Raw genomic sequence first — 25,791 nt, forward strand, 5'->3', positions numbered from 1 at the left:
AAAAGCTTCAACAAGAAAGAAGAAAGCATAAGGTAAAGGGATTCTGGCTTCCCATGCTGCAGTGAATGACTGTCGCAGGTAGCAAGAGGAGAACCGAACTGGAAAATGGCCGCAGAAAAGCCCTTGGACATTGGCACACCAGGTACATATAGTCTGCAGCTGTGAGCTCAGCTCCAATTCACCACCAGCAATGTAGCGTGAAGCTTTGACAATGTCAGCCACTCGTTCTGGCAGAACTTCAGTAAAATCATCAAATGAATGTTGGCCGAAGAACCTGAGACAAAAGCCACTAGGCAGTTTGTCGACTCTACATATTGATTAACATATGTTCTTCTTAGTGTGATTTTGTTATAATTAAACATTATGTAATGATGTATCAGCAGTTAATGCCACCATGACCTTTAAATTACTGTAAAAAGGCTGAATGTTCTCTAGTTCATTGTGGAGAAGTAGTTATGTGCGTGGATTTGTGAACTGTTATGGAGACATGTAGCGGATTCACTTCCTGCCAGATCCAATTTCTTTTTCTGGGATTTATTAATTTCATAAAAGCATGTTACGTAATATTTGATTTTATGTACATGTAAGAGTGCTCAGAAGCGAGTTGCCATTGTCAATAATTTACAAATTGAGCATGAAACATGCAAATGTGAATAAGTATTCATAACACATTGATCATGTGGTAAAACAAACTAGTACTCACAATAAAAAGCGTAGAAAAAATGACAGATTTGCAAAAGAATTAAAAGGTAAGTCCCAGCCATCTATAAAGTATAAAAGATAATTTGCGAGCTAATTCTTTTAGGACACTTCTTTGCCAAACAAGTGTCTTTAATTAAAGCACATCTTTAACCACAAATATTACATTTTTTGTCATTTTATTTCAACAAATATTACCAATACTGATGGGTTTTGAAGAGATCCTCAGTGTGATAGTACTGAGTGAGGTGGCACAGCGGTTAGCACACTGGACTTGCATTCAGGAGAACGATGGTTTGATCCCGCGTCTGGCCCTCCTCATTTAGGTTTTCCGTGATTTCCGTAAATCGCTTCAAGCAAATGCCGTGATGATTCCTTTGAAAGGGCATGGTCAACTTCCCCATCCTTCCCAAATATGATGAGACCAATGACATTGTACTTTGGTCTCCTCCCGCAAATCAACCCAACTTAGTGTGATGGTGTTTTGAAACAGCATTTATACATAGGACATAAGATAAATAAGCTGCTGCTTCAATTCATCTGGTAGAATGGCTGCCCATCATTTCTGATTACAGATCAACTCCAGAAACAAGTGTTTGTAGTTTATAAAAAGTAAAATTATTTTGTCGAGACACATTATTGAAAATTGTTGAATAAATATGTTATTGGATTAAATGCTGTATGGCTTCAGCTGCTTCGTATTAGGAAAAATAGTTTGTACATCTTTCTCAGTAAGTTTAATAGTTAATTCTTGTCAACTCTTTATCTCCCTTATTCAGAACCAAGTCCACATGAATGCAGAACTTTACACATTTATAAACAATGTAACTTTGAGGTTAGCTATCCTGTAGTAAAGAAAGAGCTTAACCTCCGGTTCTCGCTACTTGCGGTGAATGTTATTGTTTTAAATGTGATATATTCTCGCATGTTGTGAAATGTGAACGAAATGATCGTAAGTCGATAGACAGCTCCTTTTGTCTTCGATTCAGCATGTGATGTCAAAATGACATCAAATTTGCATGAAGTTTTGTGAACTGTAGGTTTCCCTATGGGGCAGTATTGGGAGTATGGGTGGAAAAGGGTGGAGTAATATATAGCACAGATGGATAGGGAAGAGAGAGGAAGAAACACTCCGTGAAAGGAAAACTGCAAACAGTTGTTCGTAGGTGCAGGTCAGTGAAGATAGATTGCCCTTTAATGAGAGTATCGCAACCAGCCACGTTGGGACTGCCTGTAAGGAAGCCACTGGAGCTGATTTTGTAGAGACAGCTTGAGAAAAGACAAAAGGAGTTTTTAATAAGGATATAGGGAAAATCCTTATGTTCTAATATTTTCTGTGCTGTTATGCAACCACTGTATCATCTAAATCAAAGAGAAATCCCTGAAGGCACAAAAGATATGGGATTTCTCAAACTTTTATGTTGTCAGTACTGATTTTAAAACAGAGAGAATAATCAATGTGTGTATATAAATGGCAAGAAAATGCATGGCCTAAGGCGACTTTACCATTCCTACCAAGAGAAGAGGTCATCCAGCACTGTTACACAGTCACATTCAGTTGGTAAACATGGTCAAAGAATGAAACTTATGTGGAATTACATAATATTGAGAAAGTCCATATGTTCACTACATACAATTTAACATAATGTCAAGAAAACATATCGTGAACGTCCAGCGTGCATTGAGGCTCTTCCCTCTACGTTCATTTTAACAAAAAAGGAGAAGAAAACCAGAATTGCAGCATAATTTTAAGACTTGAAATCCTTTTTGTATCTCCTGAAAAGCTGAGTGTTTTGGATAGGTGGGTATTGTCAGTATCGCCATTCAATTTGTGTCACATTTTTCAGATGGATGTATAGTTTTTTGGAGACACTGGAGGTAATGGACTTCAGCAACATGTTTTTGATAGTGTGGTTTGTAAGTGCGAGTGTCGAATGACTGGTAGACACTTTCAGCCACATGTCACCTTACATAATGACCATGATGGTACAGTCCTTATCTGGAAGAAGAGTAATGAGGTCAGGATTGGTTTTAAGATCATGAATAGCTACTCATTCCATAGATAGGATTTTAGTTTCTATGGATAGGAATTTTGGGATAGAAGGTGAAGCCTGGTGGGAAGTGAGAAATTCCTAGGTAGTTTAAAAATGTTTGCCCTGCGAATGACCAAAGTGTAAGACATCTAATGTACACCAGCCTGGTATCTCGTACTGCAGTCCAGCCACATACATTTCTTGTCCAATTAAATGTAGAGACATGTGAAAGCAATCACAGTATTTATAGCTGTTCTGCAGTGGTTTGGTTGAATGTAATGCCACCAGGCTAACTATAGAAAAGAGCACCCAATCTAAGAGTGTAAACATTCAGCATCAACTCAATCAGTTGATACTGATCTATTCATAATTTTCAGACCCTGCCCGCCACACTCACCTACCAGTGTGGTGCAATTGTGTATTGTGCATGGTAAACGCACAAGTATCATGAACAGAAACTGATGTGGTGTGTGTGATAGTCATTGTACGTGAACTAGATGGGAGCCTCTGAAATAATCAAGTAACATACAAAACGTAAAAGTTTCTTTAAAAGATGTCCTGAAGCATTGTTCTTAATGAATGTTATGTGTTCTTGTGATAAAAATTTGTCAGTCATTGAAGAAGACTCAGAATGAGCACATCTACAGTATACTTTGTTAATAAATAATTTAATTGAAGAGGTTAAACAAATGTTTGAGCGGAAGTATTATTGTTAGTGACTGTTAAATGTAAGAGTGGGGGGTGCTCTGGTGGAGAATGGTGGGACGGGGTGAGGGTGAGTAAAAAGCCACTTAATGACAGTAGAAGCCCTTTATTACTTTCAAACAGTTTATATTAGTAGCTCAAGCCCACATCTGATGGCAACTGCAAAGCAGCCATCGAATCATAGACCTAGTTGTTGAAGCGTTATTGTGAAGGTGCTTGCAGCACCTACACTAGCACCGACCATGGCTTTGCGTGATAAGCAATCTCGGCTGGTGGCTGAACAACATCAGGAGCTGATACGGCAGACTGATACGGTCAGGCCAAATGCGGTACAGGTTGGTGGCATCTGATGTTAACAGACACCCTGTGTCTCAGCGCTGTGGTTGGACCTAGTGGCAGGTGGTCATGCCAGGATGCCAGTGAAATTGTAGCACAGTAGCGACATCTCAAAACCGGACACTGTGATGGATGCCAACGTGATGACTTGACTATTCAGTGGCCTGCATGCCTAGATGGCCAAAGTTTACGCATGTCAAAGCAGGTTTGTTGTGGTGTTGCTGCTGCAGATGTTGTGTATGTCAAGTGGCAAAGTGTTCTGGATTTCAGTAACTAGACGGGCACAGACTGATAGGTGGGCAGTGGCACTCAGTGGGTGCCACATTTTAATGCTCTGCCATTGTATTGTGTCAAGTATTCCTTTTATGGCACCAAACTGTCATGTTTAGACTTGCATAGTTAAAAAAGAAAAGGTACTTGTGTGTTGAGGAATATTAAATTCAATGTGGAATGTGAAGATTGTATGTAAAAGTTACGAAAATAATCACAAAAGAAGAGAATAGTAAATTGAAAGTTCATAGTAATACAGGAAAATTTTTGAAGAATTGATTCCCTCACACCAGTTTCAGATACTACTGAACGTCTCACAACCAACAAATTCATTTGCTGTGCCATTTTGGGTTCCACACCTCTCTTGTATTCAGCACTATTTCGCTAAATTACAGGTGGAAACCATCCCTTCAATTATATCTCCATGTCACAGTGCTGTCACCCTAAAACTACACTAATTTGTTCTTCTGCCCTTATCCTCTCTTTCCTTTGCTGCCATAAGCTTTCCTGGTGGTCATGTGTGTCTTCTGTGCCTGCACATGTGTGTGAATTGTGTGTGTGTGTATTTTAGTGGTGAAAGCTGTGGTCACAAGCTTTATGTACATGTCTTTTAATTGTGCCTGTCTGCAGCTTAACGTGTCTTCTTTACAGTAAGTAGCAGTATATCTTTTCCTACATTATATGGAGTACACTGAGGTATTAAAAGTCATGGGATACCTCCTAATATTGTCAGACCTCCTTTTTACCTGTGTAGTGCAGCAGCTCGACATGGCATGGAATCACCAAGTCGTTGGAAGTCCCCTCGAGAAATATTGAGCCATACTGCCACCATAGCCATCCACAATTAAAAATTATTACTGGTGCAGGATTTATTCACAAACTGACCTTTTCATTATGTCCCATAAATGTTAGATGGGCTACAGGTTGGCTAGTTTGGGTGGCCAAACTATTCCCTAAAATTGTGGCTCAGTGACATTACTTCATTGTTTGGGAACATAAAGTCCATGAATGGCCGCAGATGGTCTCCAAAGAGCTGAACGTAAGTATTTCCAGTCAGTGATTAATTCATTTGGATCAGAGGACCTAGTCTATTCCATGTAAACAGCCCATTCCATTATGGAGCCACCACCGGCTTTCGCAGTGCCTTGTTGACAACTTGGGTTCGTGGCTTCATGGGATCTGTGTCACACTTGAACCCTACCATCAGCTCTTATCAACTGAGATAGGGGCTCATCTGATAAGACCATGGTTTTCCAGTCATCTAGGTGCAACCGATATGCTCACAACTCCAGGAGAGGTGCTATAGGTAATGGCGTGCTGTTGGCGAAGGCACTAGTGTCGGTTGTCTGCTATCTTAGCCCATAACACCAAATTTTTCTGCACTGTCCTAATGCATACATGTGTCATATATCTCATGTTGATTTCTCTGCTTATTTCACATAATGTTGCTTTCCTGTTAGCACTGACAACTCTGTGAAAATGCTGCTGATCTCGGTCATTAAGTGAAGACCGTTGGCCACTGCATTGTCTGTGGTGAGAGGCAATGCCTGGAATTCGGTACTCGGCACACTCTTGACACTGTGGATCTCAGAACATGGATTTCCCTAACGATTTCCTAAATGGAATGTTCCATGCACCTAGCTCCATCTACCATTCCATGTTCAGAGTCTTAATTCCAGTCGTGCGGCCGTAGTCATGTCAGAAACCATGTCACATGGATCACCAAGGTGCAAATATCAGCTCCACTGATACACTCCTCTTCTATACCTTGTGTACATGATACTACCACCATTTGCACATGATTATCACTATCCTATGACTTCCGTGACATCAGTGTATATTAATAGATTCATAAACTTTCCTCAGTATTTTATCAAAGTTTTGTGTGCATGATCTTGTAGCAAATTGTCCAGTGCTAATACCTTTCATTTTTGCAGGTACTGGAAGAAATTGAAAGCAACGGCATCAAAATTTATCCACTGCCTGATTGTGATAGTGATGAAGATGAAGATTACAAAGAGCAGGTATTACTGAAGCCATAAGCAGTTTTTTTTGGATTCACATAATCAATGTATGTACACACTTTACCACCATATGCACCCTATTATCCAAAAGTTATCATATCAGTAAAGGAGGAAAATGGTAGATCATTTTAAGGTTGCATTATGCTGCCCCCTCAATATTTGCCCCTGGCCGGCATGTCCTGCTGATAATGAAACAAGTACACAGAGTCTTACCTCTGCATTTAACTTGCACCATCGCTGCTCGCTACGATCATTGCCTGGTAAGGGTATTGACCTGTTTTGTGTTTTGAGCAATAACCATTACCATCCATCCTGAATATTGAGCCATGGTTGACTGCTTCAAATTCACCCTAGCAAGCTCCTTGTTTTGTGGTTTCCCACAAATCATACTACTACTACAGCTCCATCTGCATCCATACTCTCCAAACTTCTGTGAAGTTCAAGGTAGAGGGTGCTTTTCCATTGTACCATTTATTCTTTAAGTTTCTTCCCGTTCCATTCACATATGGAGTGCGGGAGAAATGACTTCTCAGATGCCTCTGTGCATGCTGTATTTAGATTCTTCTTCTCTTCACAATCACTGCAAGTGTGATACGTAGGTAGCTGTCATACAATCCTAGATTCCTCACTTAACACTAATACTTGAAACCTGCAAACTCTAGTTCTTCTGCATTTCTGTTAGTGCCTCTTGTGGATCAATCAAATATGTGACCAGTGAAGCTGCCCCCCTGTTATATACTTCCATTGTCTGCAGCTAGTCTTATTTGGAATGGATCACACACACTTGAGCACTGTTCTAGTAGGTGTGAGCAAATATTTTGTAAACAATCTCCTTTGTGCTGATTGTATTTTCCCAGTATCTTATCAATGAAGCCACAATATGTAGACAGTACTCATGTGAGAACAAGTCATGATTTTAAATGTGCACTTACCTCAGCCATTATTGGATGCAAAGCTACCTAGGACCAAAGGCATATAGATAACCGCTTCTTCTTTGTGATGGATAATATTAGGTGTAACAGTGTTTGGTAATTAGTCCCTCTGTTTCAACTAATTTATAATTTTTTCATCAGAATATCTACATGGAAATGTGCAAGTGGCACATGCAGTACATGAAATAAATGTGGATAAAAACTGACAAAATATTGCCTCAGAGTGAGTAGCCCTACAAATTGTTTTTAGCAGAAATTACATTAATAATTTTGGATCAGACCATCATATCTTAAACAATTCTGGTACAATAATATTTAAAATAAACTGTAAAATATGTTGTGACATTTGCAACTGTCTGAAAAAATGCTCTGTTTAATTTTTGAGTTGTTATTAGAACTGATGAAAGCATCTGCAGTGTGGATGATCTACATTCTACATCCACACCGATTTTTATTTTCACCGTCATTAACCACATTTCTGGCATGAATCAACCACCATTGTCATGTGGTGATGCAGAGAACATAGTTTTTGCTTCACACCCTGAAAATAGTCCATTCATAATACGGATGTAAAACAAAACATAGTACTATAGGTAGAGAGATGCTGAGTTAAACGCGTTTGGGTAAAGGCTGTTAGTAGCACCAAAGTCAGTCAAATCATTCATAGATGAGACATAAACTGAAATTGAGGATGACAAAGCAGAAGCAAAATGCTTAACTCGTTGTTTTCAAATGTTCATTTACCAATGAAAATCCATGGGTATTGCCCCAATTTAATTCTCATGTTACTGAAAAGATGAATGAAATGGATATTAGTGCCAGTGGTGTTGAGAAACAGCTGAAATTATTAAAATTGACCTAAGCCCCAGGATCCAGTGGAGCCCTGATCAGATTCTATACCCAGTTTGTGCCTACGCTAACCCGTCTGTTAACTATAGTCCACAGCTCATGGTCTAGTGGCCAGCATTTCTGCCTCTGGATCGCGGGGTCCCGGGTTTGATTCCTAGCCGGGTTGGCGTTTTCTCCACTTGGAGACTGGGTGTTTGCTTTGTACTCATCAGCCCTCATCATTTCATCATCATTCATGAAAGTGGCGAGATTGGACTGAGCAAAGATTGGAAACTTGTACGGGTGCTGATAACCGCACACTTGAGTGCCTCAAAAACCAATCATCATCATCTGTTAACTATAATCTGTTGTAGATCCCTTGAATAAAAAACAATGTCCAGTAGTTGGAAGAAAGCATAGATAACACCTGTCTACAAGAAGGATTACAGAAGTGATCCACAGAACTACCGTCCAGTACCCCTAACATTAATTTGTTGTAGAATATTAGAATGTATTTAGAGCTCAAACATAAGGAAATATCTTTTAGAGAATGACATCCTCCATGCCATCCAGCATGGATTTGTAACCATTGAATATGTGAAACCCCACTTGCTCTTTTCTCACATGACATACAGAAAGCTATGAATCATGGGAGTCAGTTTGATGCAGTATTTGAAACATCCTACCAGATTAAAACTGTGTGCTGGACCAGCACTTTTAAACCATACAAAAATAGACTCAGTCTCATTAGTCTTAGATACATTCCATATCCTTATAACTAAAGGCATACTTGAACCGAAATACAGTGTTCCAATGTCCGTATTAAAAATCTTCTGATTCCTGAAATGTCCAATAAGCACTAATGTCATGAGCATTCAAAGATTCAAGACCAAGCTTATTGTTAATGTTACGACAACTAGCCCTGCATGCAGATGGCTCAACGTTGTGCAGTAAATCGTCTCTGCAAGTCTTGGCTTATTATTTGTTGCGCAACTCTGAGCCATACTGGATGTAGTAACCCTTGTGTGTCTGCGGTGCCCCTGGTTTTACTAGGCACTGCGCACACTATTGCTGACCGACTGGAAGTTCCTTATAATACATTGTAAAATCAGCTACAATCTTTTCATTTGCACATAAGGATGACAATTACTGAACTATAAGAAAAAAAAGTAAATTAGTTACAGACTATGGTGTGCACATACTTGATTCAACGTGTAAATGTTACTACAGATATTCGGATCTTAGTTATGACATTTTTGATATGCTTGCTATCATCGATGATGATATGGTGCAGACAAATAGCACAATTGTGCATGACCCGTTAAAGTTTTGGAACATCAGTGCTGTTGATGATATCCTGAATGGGTCAGCAATGGTTTTGAGGTTATTTGCTGTAGACCTTGTCTTTAATATAGCCCCACAAAAAGGAATCACATGTGTTCAGATATGGAGAATATGGCTGCCAATTGAGGGCCATGCCAGTGGCCTCTGGGTGAGCCAGAATGTGGTCCCCAAAGTGCTCCTTTCCTGCTTTGGTGAGGTCGAGCTCTGTCTTGAATGCACCACATCTTGTCAAAATCAGGGTCACTTTGGGTAATTGGGATGAAATCATCTTCCAAAACTTCCATGTACCGTTCGGTAGTCATCATGCTATTGAGGAATATCGCACCGATTATTCTGTGACTGGACATTGCACACCATACAGTCACCTGTTGAGGGTGAATAAACTTCTCGATCATGAAATGCAAATGCTCAGTTCCCCAAGTGCACCAATTTTGCTTATCGATCGATGCATCCAAATGAAAGTGGGCTTTGCCACTAAACCATACAGCGCAGCACATACTAATTCCCATCATGCATAGTCAACCGTGTAATTTGAACTTCCTAACGCAAACCATTCAGAAGTTATGACTTTTTTTTTCCCCCCCGTATAATTCAGTAATTGGCACTCTGTACAACAGAGTCTTTAAACAATACAAAAACAGACTCGGTATCAATAGCCTTAAGTACATTCCAAGTCCTTGTAACTAAAGGCATACTTACACTGAGATGTGATGTTTTGATGTCCCTATTAAAAACTTCTGATGTCTGATAAGCAATAATGTCATGGGCATTGAAAGATTCAAGGCCAAGATTGTTTTTAACACTACCATAACATACAATTGTGGCTATTGTTCATCCCAACCATGATAGGCAGTATTCTTCTTTGTAAACGTAAGGTTCAAAAGTCCTCCAACAAAAACAGACGGCCTGCGAAGAACAGGTTGAGCACCTAATTGGCTCTGTGTAGTAATTGATATATTTTGAACAGACTTGTAATCATACCACAGAAATACCTTCTCCTCCTATAATAACACAGCCTTGTGTGATTCGTCCAATGCATTGCAGTTATAAGGATTTGGGAGGTGTGTAAGGCTAATGAGACAGTCTTTATTTGTATGGTTTAAAGGTACTGGTGTATGTCCAAATGTAAAAATTGTGGCTTATTTAACAATGTATTATAAAAATTGAGATAAAGAGCCTTGCCCTAATTTAGAAAAAAGATACTACACATTGATCTTGTAAAAGCCAAGAAATGATTGTTCTCGGTGTTGCAGCTCTCGGGGGAACTCTGGGATGTTCTCTGTGTGAGGCACCTCTGGATATTTCTGTGAGTTGTGGCTCATGATTTGTTGTGTAACACTGAGCCTTACCTTTCACGGGTAATTGCTCTACTGACTGATCTACCCAAGAAAGACTCACAACTCGCTCTCACAGCTTCACTTCTGCCAGCACCTCAAGATTAGATTAATTGCAGCACATACAGACATTCTTCTCAAAATCCATATTTTGATGTGACGGGAAAAACTGTAATAACTGATACAGTGTGATGTGCCATTCATTTCACAGTGGTTTGCAGCTCATGGACGTAGATGTAAATTATTCTTATTTCTGGCATTGATTCCATGAACTGAGCTGCTGTTGACTTGAAAAAGAGATATATTTTAATAAAAATTTCATTAAAGAATAAATATATTGGAAAGCAGTAGTTAGTTATTTTAGTTTCATAAGCAGGTCTCTGCAGAATGTTCTTGATTTCACACAGCAGATAATAATTCTTTCTACACATATTTGGGCCCAGAAAACTTTACCTTGGTTGATTAATTACCCCCAAAAAATGGCCCCATATGACATTTTAGAATGAAAGTAAGCATTGTATGCTATCTGTTTTTATCACCTATGCCTGGCAACATTCAGATTGCAAATATAGATTTTTTAGGCACTGCAGCATTTCTGTGGTACACACCTCCCTGTTGAATTTATTATCGAGCTGTAATCGCAAGCACTTAACACTGTCAACTTATTTTATCTGTTTGTCATCATATTTTAGACGTATACAGGTGGGAAACCTCTGAAAAGTTATAAACTGCATGTAGTGTATTTTTTCAATGTTTAGTTTGGTTTTGTTGTTCTTTATTTTCTTTTTTCCAACTGATTATATGAATCAAGAATACGATTCCAGGTGTGAAGAATCAGAATTTCCTACTACTACAGGTCTTTCAAAGCAGCCCACTTGTGCTCTGAACTAAGTTCACATTTGTTTCTCTTCAGTATTTCTATATCACAAGAAGGAATTCAGATTTCATGCTCCACAATTCTCTGCTTTTTGAATCTAGCTGTTGCTTTTCGGAGTTGCAGTGTCAATGCTAGAGAGAATAATTTAACTATGTTACAGTAGTAGTAGTAGTAGTAGTATTAGTAGCAGTAAGAGGTTGATGCATGTATTTTTTTTTATTTAACAAATATTATTTATAAATCCCATTTCTGTATTCATTGACTTGTTATTACAATAATTTTTGCAATTTCTGATGTCACTTTGCCATTTCTGAATTCCTGGAATCTGTTGGGAAAAGATTGTCATATTTAAAAGTGTTGTTTTGGAATGGCAAATGTTGGTATTACAATATTTTTGAAAGTGAATCAAAATTTTTCTTCAGAATAAAGACCAAAATGATATAATTAGTTCTCAATGAAACAACTTCATCTAACATCAGCCAATTATCACCTTTTCCCTGCTAATTTAAATAAGACATATCTACCACGAAATAAAACTTTTGGATGCACTGATGGTTTCAGTAGTTCTGTATAGTGATCATCCTTCTCAAGAAGAAATGCTTCAATTTCTGTTCTTGTGTACTCACTCTCCATTTCAACAAAAAAATTCTGTAATTTGGCACTCATTAAGAGCTTTACCACTGAGTGTGCATTGTAGCATTTGATATTTTGTAGCAATCACGTTCGACTGGAGAAAGACGCATATGTGATTTATGAGCCACAGTTTTCTGACTACTAGTGTAAAGTTGTCACTATAAAGGACAGTAACTGGTTTAATGCATGGCAGAATACATTGATGATTGAAGACTTCTGTGTTCAAAGTTTTCAGTCACAGTTTCTGACAAATTAAGTGTTTGAGGCCAAGATCAGTTTGTTTGTATGTCAGACATCTCTCCCTCTCCCCCTCCCTCTCCCCCTCCCTCTCCCCCTCCCTCTCCCCCTCCCTCTCCCCCTCACCCTCACCCTCACCCTCACCCTCACCCTCACCCTCCACCCTCCACCCATGTGCTGGGAAGGAGAGGCACGTCTGTTCAGTGTATGTGTGTGTGGGGAGGGGGGGGGGAGGGAGGGGAGGGGGAGAGGGATGGTGGTGCTGACACAAACCACCTGTTTATTATGTCATCTAGAATGCATAGTGCTTTTTACTGATGAATTCTGGTTCTGGTTGTTGTAGGATTCTAGTCACACATGAATTTGTAAAGAAAAGACATTGTGGTGGATACCATATAGCAATTAATAACTGGAGGAGTATTGTTAATGATCATAAGTACAGGTATGGGTTACTGCAACCACATGTGTCTTTTCAAAAGTGCAGTTGGTCCAGACTTTCTCTTGATAAACATCCTAATTTGAGTTGAGTTAGTAGATTAACTTAAGAGACTCACCACATGGATTGACAACAATCTTCCAGGATTTTACACATTTCTTTCTCAGGAAATGCTTACTGTTAATACAAGTCTTGGGCCATTTCTTAGATAGTCTATTGCCCTTGCCAAGCATGTGTAACACTTATTCACTTTTTTTGATATTGCTGTAAATTTTGATTTTTTTTTCATTCACTAGCTGCAATTTCCAAAACAGTGCCAGAGCTATTAAATTATGTTTATGGAAATGTCACGTGTGTATGCTGACCTACAGAACTCATCTTTTGACAGTTAGAATTTTTTTATTTGAATGCTTGTCCTCTATCAGTGCTAACATTGACAAATATTTTATAATGATAACTAATATATATTATTTTCCATCAGGTCCGGCAGTTGAAAGAAGCAGTTCCTTTTGCTGTATGTGGTGCAAATACACTTCTGGAGGTTAGAGGACGAAAGGTGCGAGGCCGTCTCTATCCTTGGGGGGTGGTGGAAGTGGAGAATCCAGACCATTGTGACTTTATCAAGCTGCGCACGATGCTTATGTATGTCTTTCTATTTAATTTCTCTTATAATCTCACACTTCATTTGATTGTGTGAGTTATGAATATTGTATTATTATTAAGAATAAGGAGATGTGAACTGTGTGGCTAGTTTGTGTATTAACAACAGACACACTATTTGCTGTAATGAGGCTAAGAACTGATATCTCTTACACACACACACACACACACACACACACACACACACACACACACACACACAGACACAAACACAAACACTGCATATCTAGGAATTTATTGGAAAAGGAGACTGGAGGAGACAGACTGAAAGGGAAAGCAAATTATAAAGAAAAGGAAAAATCTGTTCATGAGGATTGAGATCATATATAAAAAATACTAATGTGATGGATAGCCAGCTGTATGGTAAAAGCTAAATGCGGTAGTAAAAGGGAAGGAAGAAGTTTGTACTGTAATGTTTCAAGTGTATTTGGGAATAGAATGTTCAGTGCTGCTGTAAGAGGTAGTTGATGTATGAGATTAGTTGTGTTCATTTACTCCAATTAAATTTACTTTGTGACTGACAGTTTGCAGTGGAGAGGTGCAGTGTTGCTGGCATGCAGCCAGCCATGCCTCACAGGGCACTGCTTGTAATATGCAAAACAGGCAACACAGTGAGCATATGGCACTCAAGCAAAAACTACAATTGGATGGTGGCTGGCACCTTCCACTCAACTCAATGAAACTTCAGTCACAAAATAATTTTAATCAGAGTGTAGCAACACAAAATTCTTTGCATAACTCTCAGATTAGTGGATAAATGCCATTTGCAGGGTGTCCAACCTAACTCGTGCATTTGCAAAAACCATGGTAAGTTTTATTTGACAAGGAATGGGTCAAATAAACATTATTTGGCTGTAAAAGCCCTAACTGGTCATGCTAATGAACATTGCTTGAATGACATATTCTAAAAAAAAAAAATCAGTGTCATTTTAAAATACAAGATGTGATTAAAAAGTAATGGCATTTTTTTTAATTTCATGGGGTTTATAAATTAGATTTTCAGTATTTTATGCTTTTGGTTCACACTTTCCTGATGTATGTTTGCATTTTGGCTGTTCTGAATATTTAGTTCATTATTGACATTCGAAAAGATTTATGTGTCTTCAAGTGCACGGCTAATTTTTGCTTTCAAAAAAGATGGATCATAGAATTTGCATTAAATCCAGCAGTGTGTTCTAAAAATTGTCTGTGACTTTTGGAGAATCCACTGAGTAAGAAAAGAGTTTGAGTGGTGTAAATGTTTCAAAGAGGATCGAGAAGACAGTGAATTTGATGACTGCTCTGAACACCTTAGCACATCAATTATTGATGACTGTATGGAAGAAGTAGTGAGAGTTGTTCTGGAAAGTCACTGAATCAGCATCAGAAAGGTTGCTGACAATGTTGGCGTATCCTTTCTCTCATGCTGTGCAAATTTTTCAGACATTTTGGGCATGAAACGTGTAGCAGTAGCGTTTGTTCCAAAATTGTAAAATTTCGACCAAAATGATGTCACATAGATAATTGCTCAGGAATATTTGAATAAAGTCAAAAATGATCCAGAACTTCTAAAGAAAGTTATAGCAGGTAATGAAGCATGGGTATACTGGGATGACATCAAAACCAAGGCCTAGTCATGCCAATGAAAACTTGACTGACGACAAAAAAACTTGACAAATTTGATCTGTTGAAAGTTCTTCTGACTGGTTCCTTTGGTTACAGCGGGGTAGTGCATCACAAGTTCCTGCCTTATGGTCATATGAGCAATAAGGAATTCTACCTGGGAGCGAGTGAAGAAAACGAGCAGAAATATGGTAAAACCACTTGTGGAAATTGTATCATGATAATGTTCCTGCTCACACCTCAATGCTTGGTCACAATTTTTTGGCATAAATCAAAACTGTTATGTTGCCTCAACCACCGTATTTGCCAGGCATATCCCCGTTTTGACTTCTTTCTATTCCCAAGGCTAAAGAGGACCATAAAAGGAATAGTTTTGTCACAATTGATGGGATACAAACAGAATAACTGAAGAAGCTCAACACTGTAATGCAAAGTAAGTTCCAGAAGTGCTTTCAAGATTGGAAAAAGAGTGGGATTACTTTGAAGGGGACAAATTTGATGTTGATAAATAAGGAAAGATTCGTTAAGAAAAACAGAAATTCTAATTACTTTTAGATCACACCTCGTATTCACTGAGTGACAGGTGATTTCAGCCAATTCCAGACATGTATAATGTAATTACCTTTAAGTGTGATTAAATGTAGTTTCTAGTCTTTTTACAACTTAAGTGATATTTCTCAGCACAGAAAGAGTTTTCCTGTGTAAATTAAGAATAGTGAGCTACTTTTTTGTTTATTTTATTAGCTGCTCAAAGTGAAGTTATCTGATTTGATACAATTTTGAAATCATTTTATCATAACATTCCATGATTATGTCACATACTTTAAGAATACTTTCTCGGGTTATTGGTGGATGGCAGTAGACAATGTACTTAAGTAGAAATCATTCAGTCAAAGAGCTCTGCTTGATAAATCCATTTGTTTGGATACTTTCTTTTCTGGACAGCACTGTTGGATGTGTAAGATGTGATGGACAGCCATCATTTTGATACTGAATACTTTGTCAACAATGCAGTGGAATATGTTCCTGCAATTCTAGTAGTGTGCAGCTGAGGCTTCCATCAGTGAAATATAGTCTAGTAATTTTATTTTTCCAAGTATCACACCAAACAACTAGGCAACAGCTACCTGTCACAACTGTTTTCTTCTGCCGCATAATGCATGTTGTATGTGTTCCTGCCTCCCCAATTTGTAAAAGTGGGATAGTAATTTTACTGACCTACCAATCGTGTTCATCGATAGCCTCCTTCTTCTTAAAACTCTATATGGTGATTGTAATACTCTTTGCAGACAATGTTGTTGGAATAGATTTTTCACGTTTATACATGTGCATTAGTGTTGTCCATCACAATTACAATCAGTGATATATTACTCTCCCTGTTTTTACAAACAAAATTACAGTGAGACTGTTGAAAGGAACAATTAATAATTTTCGTTGAATTATTACATTACTTCCAACCGATTTCCATTTACGATAATGTGAATGTTGGATACTATAGTACCTTCCACCGCGGAAGTCGAACACGCGCCAGAACAAATGGACGTGGTCAGCCCATAGAGGGCTCCGCCTCCGCGGCCGCTATTCCGCGCAGCGGCTCTCGCGCGGCAAGGGCACCACCGCTACTCCATGTGCAGACAGCGGCCAATAGCCGCTCCCTCCGGTTTCGTATATAGGGACCCGCTGTGCCCTAGTCCTGTCAGACTGGTACTCGCTCTGGATTTTGTTTCTATCTTGGCGGTACTGCGTTCTGGTCGTTGCTCGTTGTTGACATTTGCCTGGCTCTGGTTCTGAGTGGATTTACTGTTGGTGTTTGTTGTTGTGGTTTCCACAAGCCTCTGTTGTTGATCTCTTTCTTGTTGCGTCGGTCGTGGTCGGTTGTTGTCAGTTGTCGTTGGTCTGTCGTCCGACTCTTCCTGTGTTTACCTGATGGTCGTGCTCCACCGCCTGCGGCTTCCCCGCCTGGCGGCTCCAATCCGCAGCACAAGATGTTCCCGCAGTTGGTTTTGGTTACAACAGACACCAACCAGATGTGGCTTTATGCAGCGAGACCTATTTAGATGCATGTAGCATAGTTATCATAAAATGGTAAAATGCAATGTCCTTCCATTTTAGATAGTAACTTAAGACATACATGTGCTGTAGGCAGAGACATTATTTTAATGAACCATTGGCTCAATGTTCTTAAAATGGTACAAATAGTGGTGTTATTTTATAGTTTGGAAGTATTGGCGCATACGAAAATTTACCAAAGCTTACCAAGAAACTCAAAATTCTCTAATTGGAATATTTTATAAACTTAACATGTTATTTGAAGACTTCCTCGTTTTTTGAATGAGCAAAATTTGGGCTACAATACTATGACAATGAATTTTTGAAAGGATTACCCTGTCAAATTGAAAAACTCTGGAATACTTATGATGATAAAAGTTTTAATTGGGATAACTTTTGAAATGTATAGTCTCCAGAAAAGATAACATGGTCTTTACAAAGATGGGAATGGGGTCTTTTAAGTAAGTTATGTCAGTCCAAAAACATGATGATTAGTAAGGTCGAATTTTAGCAGTGCATGTGGTCTCCACGAATTCTAAATTTTAAGTATTTCTTTAACTAAAATATTTTATTTTTGTTGCAGGTTTCTGCTGCTCTATTGATTTATTTACTTTTAGGTATTACAAATTTCGATGGTGAACTTGTTTCGGTGTTTTATATTATCAGGTGTACTTGTAAGATAGTACAATGCATATAATATTGTTCCTATTTTTTTTTTAACAATGTCTGTGTTAGATTCTTTGTCCGTGTATGGTACATTATGCTTACACCTTGGCTGGTATGTCATGATCAATCTTGCATCTTGGAGGATAAGTATCGGTTACCTTTCTTTTATGTTTGATGATGTTATTTTTATATACTTTTGTATAATTTTAGTATAATTAATTTTGACAGCGTTTTGACTGCAAAAGGTCCAGTGATGCTATATGTTTACAGTGAAATAGTGTTTTGTGGAAATTTGGTGAGTACATTTATCAGAGAAGGTATTTTTTGGTTTTATGTAAATAATATTCTATTGATTTGTGTTCGTTGTGCTAAATTACATTTTTTTATGATATTAATAAAATTTTCCTGGTAGTTTTGATATTTAAAATCTGCTTGCTCATATTTTTTCTGTATGATCATAAATTTCCATTTCCTCAAAATATTCAGAAGACAACTTAATCAAAAACAGATTTTAAACACAAAGAATAAGTGGAAAATTTAATTGTCATTATAAAAAAAGAGAGTAAATTATCATGACACAAAACAATAGAATTTTTTTTTTTTTTTGCTTAAAACCCAAATAATCTATCTCTCAAAATAAACGTACTGACTTTCCACAAAATATAATTTCCATAGTAAACATATAGCATTTCTGGAGTTGTCAAAGCTGTCAAAAACAATTTTACGGAGGAAAATCCAGGATGGAATGTAACAATATTGTGAGAAGGAAAGTTGCTGCTCACCATACAGGGCAGATGCTGGGTCGCAGATAGGCACAACAAAAAGACTCTCAATTATAGCTTTTGGCTGTTAAGGTCTTCGTCAACAATAGACAGACATACACACTCACACAAACACAACTCACACACACACTAATGCGGTTCAGGCAACTGAAACCTCACTGTGTGTGTGTGTTTGTTGTTGTTGTTGTTGTTGTTGACAAAGGCTATAACAGCCAAAAGCTGTAAGATTCTTTTTGTTGTGCCTACCTGCAACTCAGCATCTCCACAATGTTGTTACAACTTTACTGAGGTAACACAAATAACACTAAGTAAAAATAACATGATCATAACATAAAATAACTGATACCTACACTGGAAGGCGCAGTATATGCCACAGTATAATCCAGTATTGTCCGTTGTGGTGGGGCCATCATGTATCCATTTGGTGGTAGCCCGCTGACAACACAGGGGTCGCACTGCTGATGCCTGAGCTGTAAACTCCCCATGTATGCCAAGGAGATGCCTGTCTTCCTGGGGTGTTGGGACTCCTGGCAACAGACATCATGCCAGTTGGCCTTTGCTGTGGCTGGGCGGCACCCGTGGGGAGAGCCCCTGATCGGAGTGGGTGGCATCAGCGCAGATGACCCACAATGAAGCAGACTATGGCATCTCTTGCTGGTGACTATACGGCACAAGTAATCTCTAAGAAGGGCAAGATAGAATACAATACCAACAGGTATGACCCTAAATCGTTTCCCTCCCTTGTTACACCATGGGAGGAAAGTAGGACTACAGAATGGTGAGAGCCATATTCGCCTTGGTTTTTAATCTGTAGAAGAACTGATGGGGACTCTTTTTCTACCTACAAAGCCTCAATTTTTTGTTGAGCACCTTGAGGATAAGTTTGGAGAAGTGACAGCATTGTCCAAGATAAGAAATGGTGCAGTCTTGTTTCAGACAGTATCCCCAGCCCAATCCTGAGTGTTACTCACCTGTGACAAGTTGGGTGATATTCCTATTTCCATCACTCCCCATAAAGCCTCAACATGGTCCAGGAAATAATTTATCATTGGAATCTCCTCTTGCAGTCTGACGACGAGCACTGTGCCAATTTAGAACGGTGGGGTGTTCATTTCATCCGGCACATTTACGGGGGACCCAAAGACAACAGGGTTGCTACCAGTGCCCCTTCATCTTGGCCTTTGAGGGTGATTTGTTGCCTGAAAAGGTCAAGGTGATAGTTCACCACTGTGACGTTAAACCATACGTCCCTCCCTCTATGCGGTGCTTTAAGTGCTGGAAGTTCGGCCACGTCTTCCCACTGCACTTCCGGCACCACATGTCAAGACTGCAGACGTCTACTGCACCCAGATACTCTATGTGCGCCACCTCCCACTTGCATCATCTGTGGAGAGCACCACTCTCCCTGCTTGCCGGACTGCCCGGTACTCCAAAAGGAGCAGAAAATCATGGAGTACAAGACCCTGGACCGGTTGACTTACACAGAAGATAAACATACTTTCAAAAGATTACACCCTATTCGGTTGTTGTCGATATATGCTGCAGCTACATCACTATCGGCGTCCCAAGTCCCAGTGGTTACTCACTCTGTGCCAAGAACAGTGGGCCCTCTGGGCCACCAGAATACATCCACCCCCTTGGTGGTAGGGGGCAAATCTTCCTCCGTTGCTCCCAAAGCACCTACTTCAGGAGCAATGCCCCCCCCCCCCCTCCCACCGCCCCCAAACGCAAGTGACATTGGTCCCATCTCCCCTGCTGGAGAAGCAACAGCCTCCTCTCGTGCAGAAGGGGTCTCGTGGGACCCTCTTTCCCAAGGTCTCCACTAATCCCTCTGCAGACACCCACCACTTGCTAAACCTGAGGCATAAGCTGCCTTTTTGCATGCTTAATTCCTTCCTAGCCACATGATAACGTCATCCTCCAGTGGAATTGCGGCTGTTTTTCCACCACCTGGCTGAGCTACGGCAATTGTTAAGCTTTATACCTGCTTTCTGCATTGACCTCCAGGAAACCTGGTTCCCGACAATGTGGACCCCTGCCCTCCGCGGCTATAAGGGATATTACAAGAACCGTAGTGACTATAATAGAGTGTGAGGTGGAGTTTGCATCTACGTCCTGAACTCAGTATGCAGTGAACCTGTGCCCATTCAAACCCCTCTTGAAACTGTGGCTGTCAGGACAAAGACAATGCAGGAAATAACTGTCTACAATCTACATCTTCCTCCAGATGGTGCAGTATCCCTGAACACATTGGTTGCACTGATTGAGCAACTCCCTAAACCTTTTGGCAGATTTTAACATGCATAAACCCTTGTAGGGTGGCACAGTTCTTACTGGCCACGGCAGAGATGTTGAAAATTTACTGCCTCAACTTGACCTCTGCTCCTCAAACACAGGTGGCCCCACACATTTCAGCATGGCACATGGCACATATTTGGCCATTGATCTCTCGGTTTGCAGTCCTGGCCTCCCATCTATCCACTGGAGAGCACATGACGACCTGTGTGGTATTGACCACTTCCCCATCTTCCTGTCACTGCTTTGGTGTCAGGCCCATGGATGCCTGCCAGATGGGCTTTAAACAAGACGGACTGGGAAGCCTTCACCTGTGCTGTCACTGTTGAATCTCCCCCACATGGTAACATAGATGTGGTTGAACAAGTACCTATAATGATCATTTCTGTGGTGGAAAATGCGATCCTTCGTTCTTTAGGGTGCCCCCCCACCAGAGGTCGCTGAGGCAATTAGAAGTGTCGGCAAGTTCCACAGCGACATAAGCGGCACCCAATAGCCTTTAAGCGGCTCCAAGTCTGCATTCACCAGCTTATCAAAAGCCGAAAACATGAGTGTTGGGAGAGATATGTCTCGACTATTGTGTGGCATACGTCACCTTCCCAAGTCTGGGCAAAGATCGAACGAGTTTTCGGGTTCCAGACTCCAGCAGGTGTTCCTGGTGCTAACATTGCCCCGACGCAGCACCCGGGCTGGATCAGATTCACAGCTGGATGATTAAAAATCTCTTGTGTGATTATAAGCGACATCTCCTCGTGGTCTTCAATGGGATCTGGTGCGATGGCATCTTTCCATTGCAATGGCGGAAGAGCACCATCATTCTGGTGCTCAGACCCAGTCAAAACCCACTTAATGTGGACAGCTACCAGCCCATCAGCCTTGTAGCGTTGTAATCTGCTGGAATGTATGGTGTATCATCAGTTGGGTTGAATCCTGGAGTCACATGGCCTACTGGCTCCATGTCAGGTCGGCTTCCGCCAGGATCGCTCTACCACTGATAATCTTGTGTCCCTTGAGTCTGCCATCCAATCAGCCTTTTCCAGATACCAACATCTGGTTGCTGTCTTTTTTGTCTTACGTAAAGCATATGACATGACCTGGCGACATCATATCCTTGTCACATTGTGTGAGTGGGGTCTCTGGGGCCCACTCCCGATTTTCATCCAAAACTTCCTCTTTCTCTGTACTTTCCATGTCCAAGCCAGTGCCTCCCATAGTTCCCTTCGTATTCAGGAGCTTTTAGGATGAGTCCGTTGAGAAGCATCGTGGTGGAGGCCAGAGTCCTTCCATTGAAGGTTAGGCGTGCACAACTGCTCGCGAGTTACGTTGCACACATTAGTAGTTCTCTTTTGTGTCCGAATTACTGTCTCCTTTCCCAACCGCAGCCCAGGTCAGGGCGTACTGTTGTCCAGTCCCTTCTGTCTGAACTGGAGCCTTCCCGTTACCACCTCTCCTCGAGGGCCATACACTTATGCGTCCACGGTGTACACCTAGGCCGCAGATTCTTCTGGACTTTTCGCATGGCCCTAAGGTCTTCGTTAACCCTGCGGCTCTCTGCTATCCCTTCCTCTCAATTCTCGACATGTACCAGAGCCATGAAGTGGTTTACATGGACAGCTCAATGGCTGATGGCCACATAGGCTTTGCGTATGTTCATGGAGGACATATTGAACAGAACTCTTTGACAGATGGCTGCAATGTTCTCACTGCAGAGCTGGCGGCCATATGTTGTGCTCTTGAGCACATTGGCTTGTGCCCTGGTGACTCATTTATCCTGTGTACTGACTTCTTGAGCAGCCTACAAGCTATCAACCAATGCTACCCTCACCATCATTTGGTAGCGTCCATTCAGGAGTCCATCATGCCTTGGAATGGTCCCGTCATTCAGTGGTGTTTGTGTGGACCCCAGGATACATTGGAATCCCAGGTAATGAAGTTGCCAACAGGCTGACCAAATAGGCTATGTGAAAACTGATTCTGGAGATGGGCATCTCTGAAACTGACCGGTGTTCTGTCTTATGTCACAGGGCTTTTTGGCTTTGGGAGATGGAATGGCATAACAGAATGTACATCAAACTGTGTGTCATTAAGGAGACTACGAATGTGTGGCAGTTTTCCATGCGGTCCTCTCACAGGGAATCAGTTGCCCTCTGCTGGCTCCACATTGGCCATATGTGGCTAATGCATGGTTACCTCATCTGTCACGATAACCCACCTCGGTGTTGCTGTGGCTCACAAATGACTGTTGTCCACCTCTTGCTGGACTGCCCACGTTTAGACGCTCTGCGGTGGACTTCTAACTTTCCCAGCACCCTACCTTCGGTGTTGGGTGACAATGCCTCAACAGAAGGTTTAGCCTTACATTTTATGCATTAGGATGGGCTTTATCATTTGATCTAAGTTTTAGCACATGTCCTTTGTTCATCTGTGTCCTCCACCCCAGTGCTTTTAGGGTGGAGGTTTTAATGTATTGCAGAGTGGCTGGCTTCTCTTAATTATTCTCATGGTCAGGCAGACATGGTAATCTGCTCTCTTGCTTTGATCTCTTGTGCATGTTTCTTACATCTCTCTGTGTGTTTCTTGTCTGATTTTGTCCATTTTAATGTTTGTTGCCCTTCTGTCATTCTTGTGGTTTTCTCCTTTCTTCCAGCTATGTTTTGCATGTCTCGATTATTTTACTCCTACCCTTGTGGAATTATTTTAATCGGAATGAGGGACCGATGACCTAGCAGTTTGGTCCCTCACCCTCTCTTTTAAACAAACAAACCAACCAACACAGTTGGAAGGTAAAGTGTTGCTAGACAGCTCAGTCCAGGATTTGTCATGGCCACCAACAGCAATACTGTGAGGCCTAAAAGAATTTCCTTCCCAAGTTTAATCTCATTTAATTTTCATCGTATCATACTAGTTTGGATTTGTTTGGAGGGAACAAATATGTAATGCTGATTTAAAAACTTATTGCGACCATCATATTTTTTTGAATATGCTAATCTAGTGATTTTCAGTAGTGTAAGCAGGCAAGGCTTTAGAAACCATAGAAACCACTTACTAGTCACATCAAAATTATTGACGTAACTCTTGCAGATGTCAGAGTTGCATGCTTCCCTTCATTTTAAGTATTCGTTAATCCACAAGATTAAAATATCTGATACCAATTGAGGGACCTGTGCATTAGGAAGATTTTCATCAAAGAGGATCATGTGAAAAGAGAATGAAAAATGTAGACATGTGTAGTGTAACAAAACCGACAAATTTTGTTGGATAATATAACACTTACCAGACAAAGAAGCATTTTTGGTACTTTAGACCAGAGCTTGAAAATCTTTTAGCCATTCATAAACAAGTGCTGCTCCGCTGTGATATGTAATCTGAACCTTCTTCTTTCATTGTTCCTCCTTTATATTTACCACATCATAAATCTTATTTTTCACCTTTTCACCATTATTTCTCTCTTATTGTTTTTCTGTTGGTGTCGGTTCATCAGCATCTGTGGTACCTTTTGACTCTGTTCTTATGAGTGTCATTTAAATTTTAGCTTTACCAGTGCCGTTTAATTGGTTGTAAACAGTTAGGTGTCAAATTTTTGGAGTTAGTTGTGTGCATCTTTCATGAAAATGAAATTTTCTTATTCAAAGCTAAAATTAAAAATAAAATATCCAACCAAGGAGGAGGAGGAGGAGGAGGAGGAGGAGGACCATGACCATTCAGTCTGTCTGTCTCTGATCTGCAGTTAGTTTTGCAGGGTTTCAATTTGTATTGTGCTAAAAATTGGCAACTGAGAAAATCTGGTAATTGATGTAAGTTCTGAGCTTCTAAAGCTTTTGGGGGCATTGGCAGTTTAGAGATCTGAAGGAAAAATGGAGGGATTACTTGTGGAATATTTACAATCTCATTTGTTTGCAGAACCCACATGCAGGACTTGCAGGAAGTGACACAGGAAGTACACTACGAAAATTACAGATCTGAGCGACTTGCTAAAGGAGCTTCGGTGCCGAAAAGGCAAACGTAAGTGTTTTATATTTTCTGTTATGTTGAAACTGGAAGTATTCAATAAGTGATATCTAAGGCACAAGAAGTTTTATTGATAAAAAATAAATTTCTTGGTTTTGAGTCTGGTTAGCAGGCCATCAATTGTCTGGATAAACAAAAATGTGTTTTCTATTAATCAGTTTGGTGAAGCACAAAAAATTAACACTTTGAAACCAGAGTAATAAAATTACATATGGATATTGTATTTGAACAATATACTGCCGTGATAAGGCATGGGAGACCTCTTAATATTGTGTCTCCTTCCTTTTGCCTGGTGTAGTGCAGCAACTATTGCGGCATGGACTCAACAGCTCTATGAAGTTTCCTGCATAAATATTGAGCCATACTGCCATAATTGTGAAATTGTTGGCGCAGGATTTTGTGCATGAACTGATCTTTCGATTACGTTCCATGAATATTTGATGAGGTTTATGTCGGGTGAGCCAGGTCACCAAATCATTCATTTGAATTGTCCAGAATGTTCTTCAGACCAGTTGTGAACAATAGTGCCCCAGTAACATGGCACATCGTTATCCATAAAAATTCCACCATTGTTTGGGAACAAGAAGTTTACAAATGGCTGCAAGTAGTCTCCAAGGAGCTGAACATAACCATTTCCAGTCAGTGATTGCTTCAGTTGGACCAGAGGACCCAGTAAACATAGCCATTGTGAAGTTACTACTAGCTTGCACAGTGTCTTCTTGACTGTTTGAGCCCATGGCTTCGTGGGGTCTGTGCCACACTCTGACCCTACTATCAGTTTTTACCAACTGGAATTAGGACTCATCTGACTAGGCCATGGTTTTCCAGTCAGAATGGTCATGAGCTCAGGACAAGTACTGCAGGTGATGTCATGCTATTAGCAAAGGCACTCATTTCTGTCATCTGCTGCCCCAAATTTACCCGCTCTTTCCTGGTGGTTATGTTTGGCATATATCCCACATTGATTTCTCCAGTTATTTTACACACAGTTGCTTGTCTGTTAGCACTGACAACTCAGTGAAAATACCACTGCTCTCAGTC

The 25,791-nt window shown here is 40.2% G+C and overlaps 1 protein-coding gene across 1 annotated transcript in view; it reads left to right on the forward strand.

Moving 5' to 3' along the window:
• LOC126284991 (septin-1) overlaps positions 1–25,791 on the forward strand; it is a 56,523-nt gene that overhangs the window by 23,531 nt on the left and 7,201 nt on the right. Inside the window, exons 6-8 of the mRNA XM_049984280.1 lie at positions 5,981–6,067; positions 13,170–13,330; positions 24,643–24,744. Of these exons, the coding sequence (XP_049840237.1) occupies positions 5,981–6,067; positions 13,170–13,330; positions 24,643–24,744 (350 nt within the window). The remainder of the gene's footprint in view (positions 1–5,980; positions 6,068–13,169; positions 13,331–24,642; positions 24,745–25,791) is intronic.

This window comes from Schistocerca gregaria, chromosome 8, assembly GCF_023897955.1.
Source record: "Schistocerca gregaria isolate iqSchGreg1 chromosome 8, iqSchGreg1.2, whole genome shotgun sequence".
Classification (NCBI taxonomy): domain Eukaryota; kingdom Metazoa; phylum Arthropoda; class Insecta; order Orthoptera; family Acrididae; genus Schistocerca; species Schistocerca gregaria.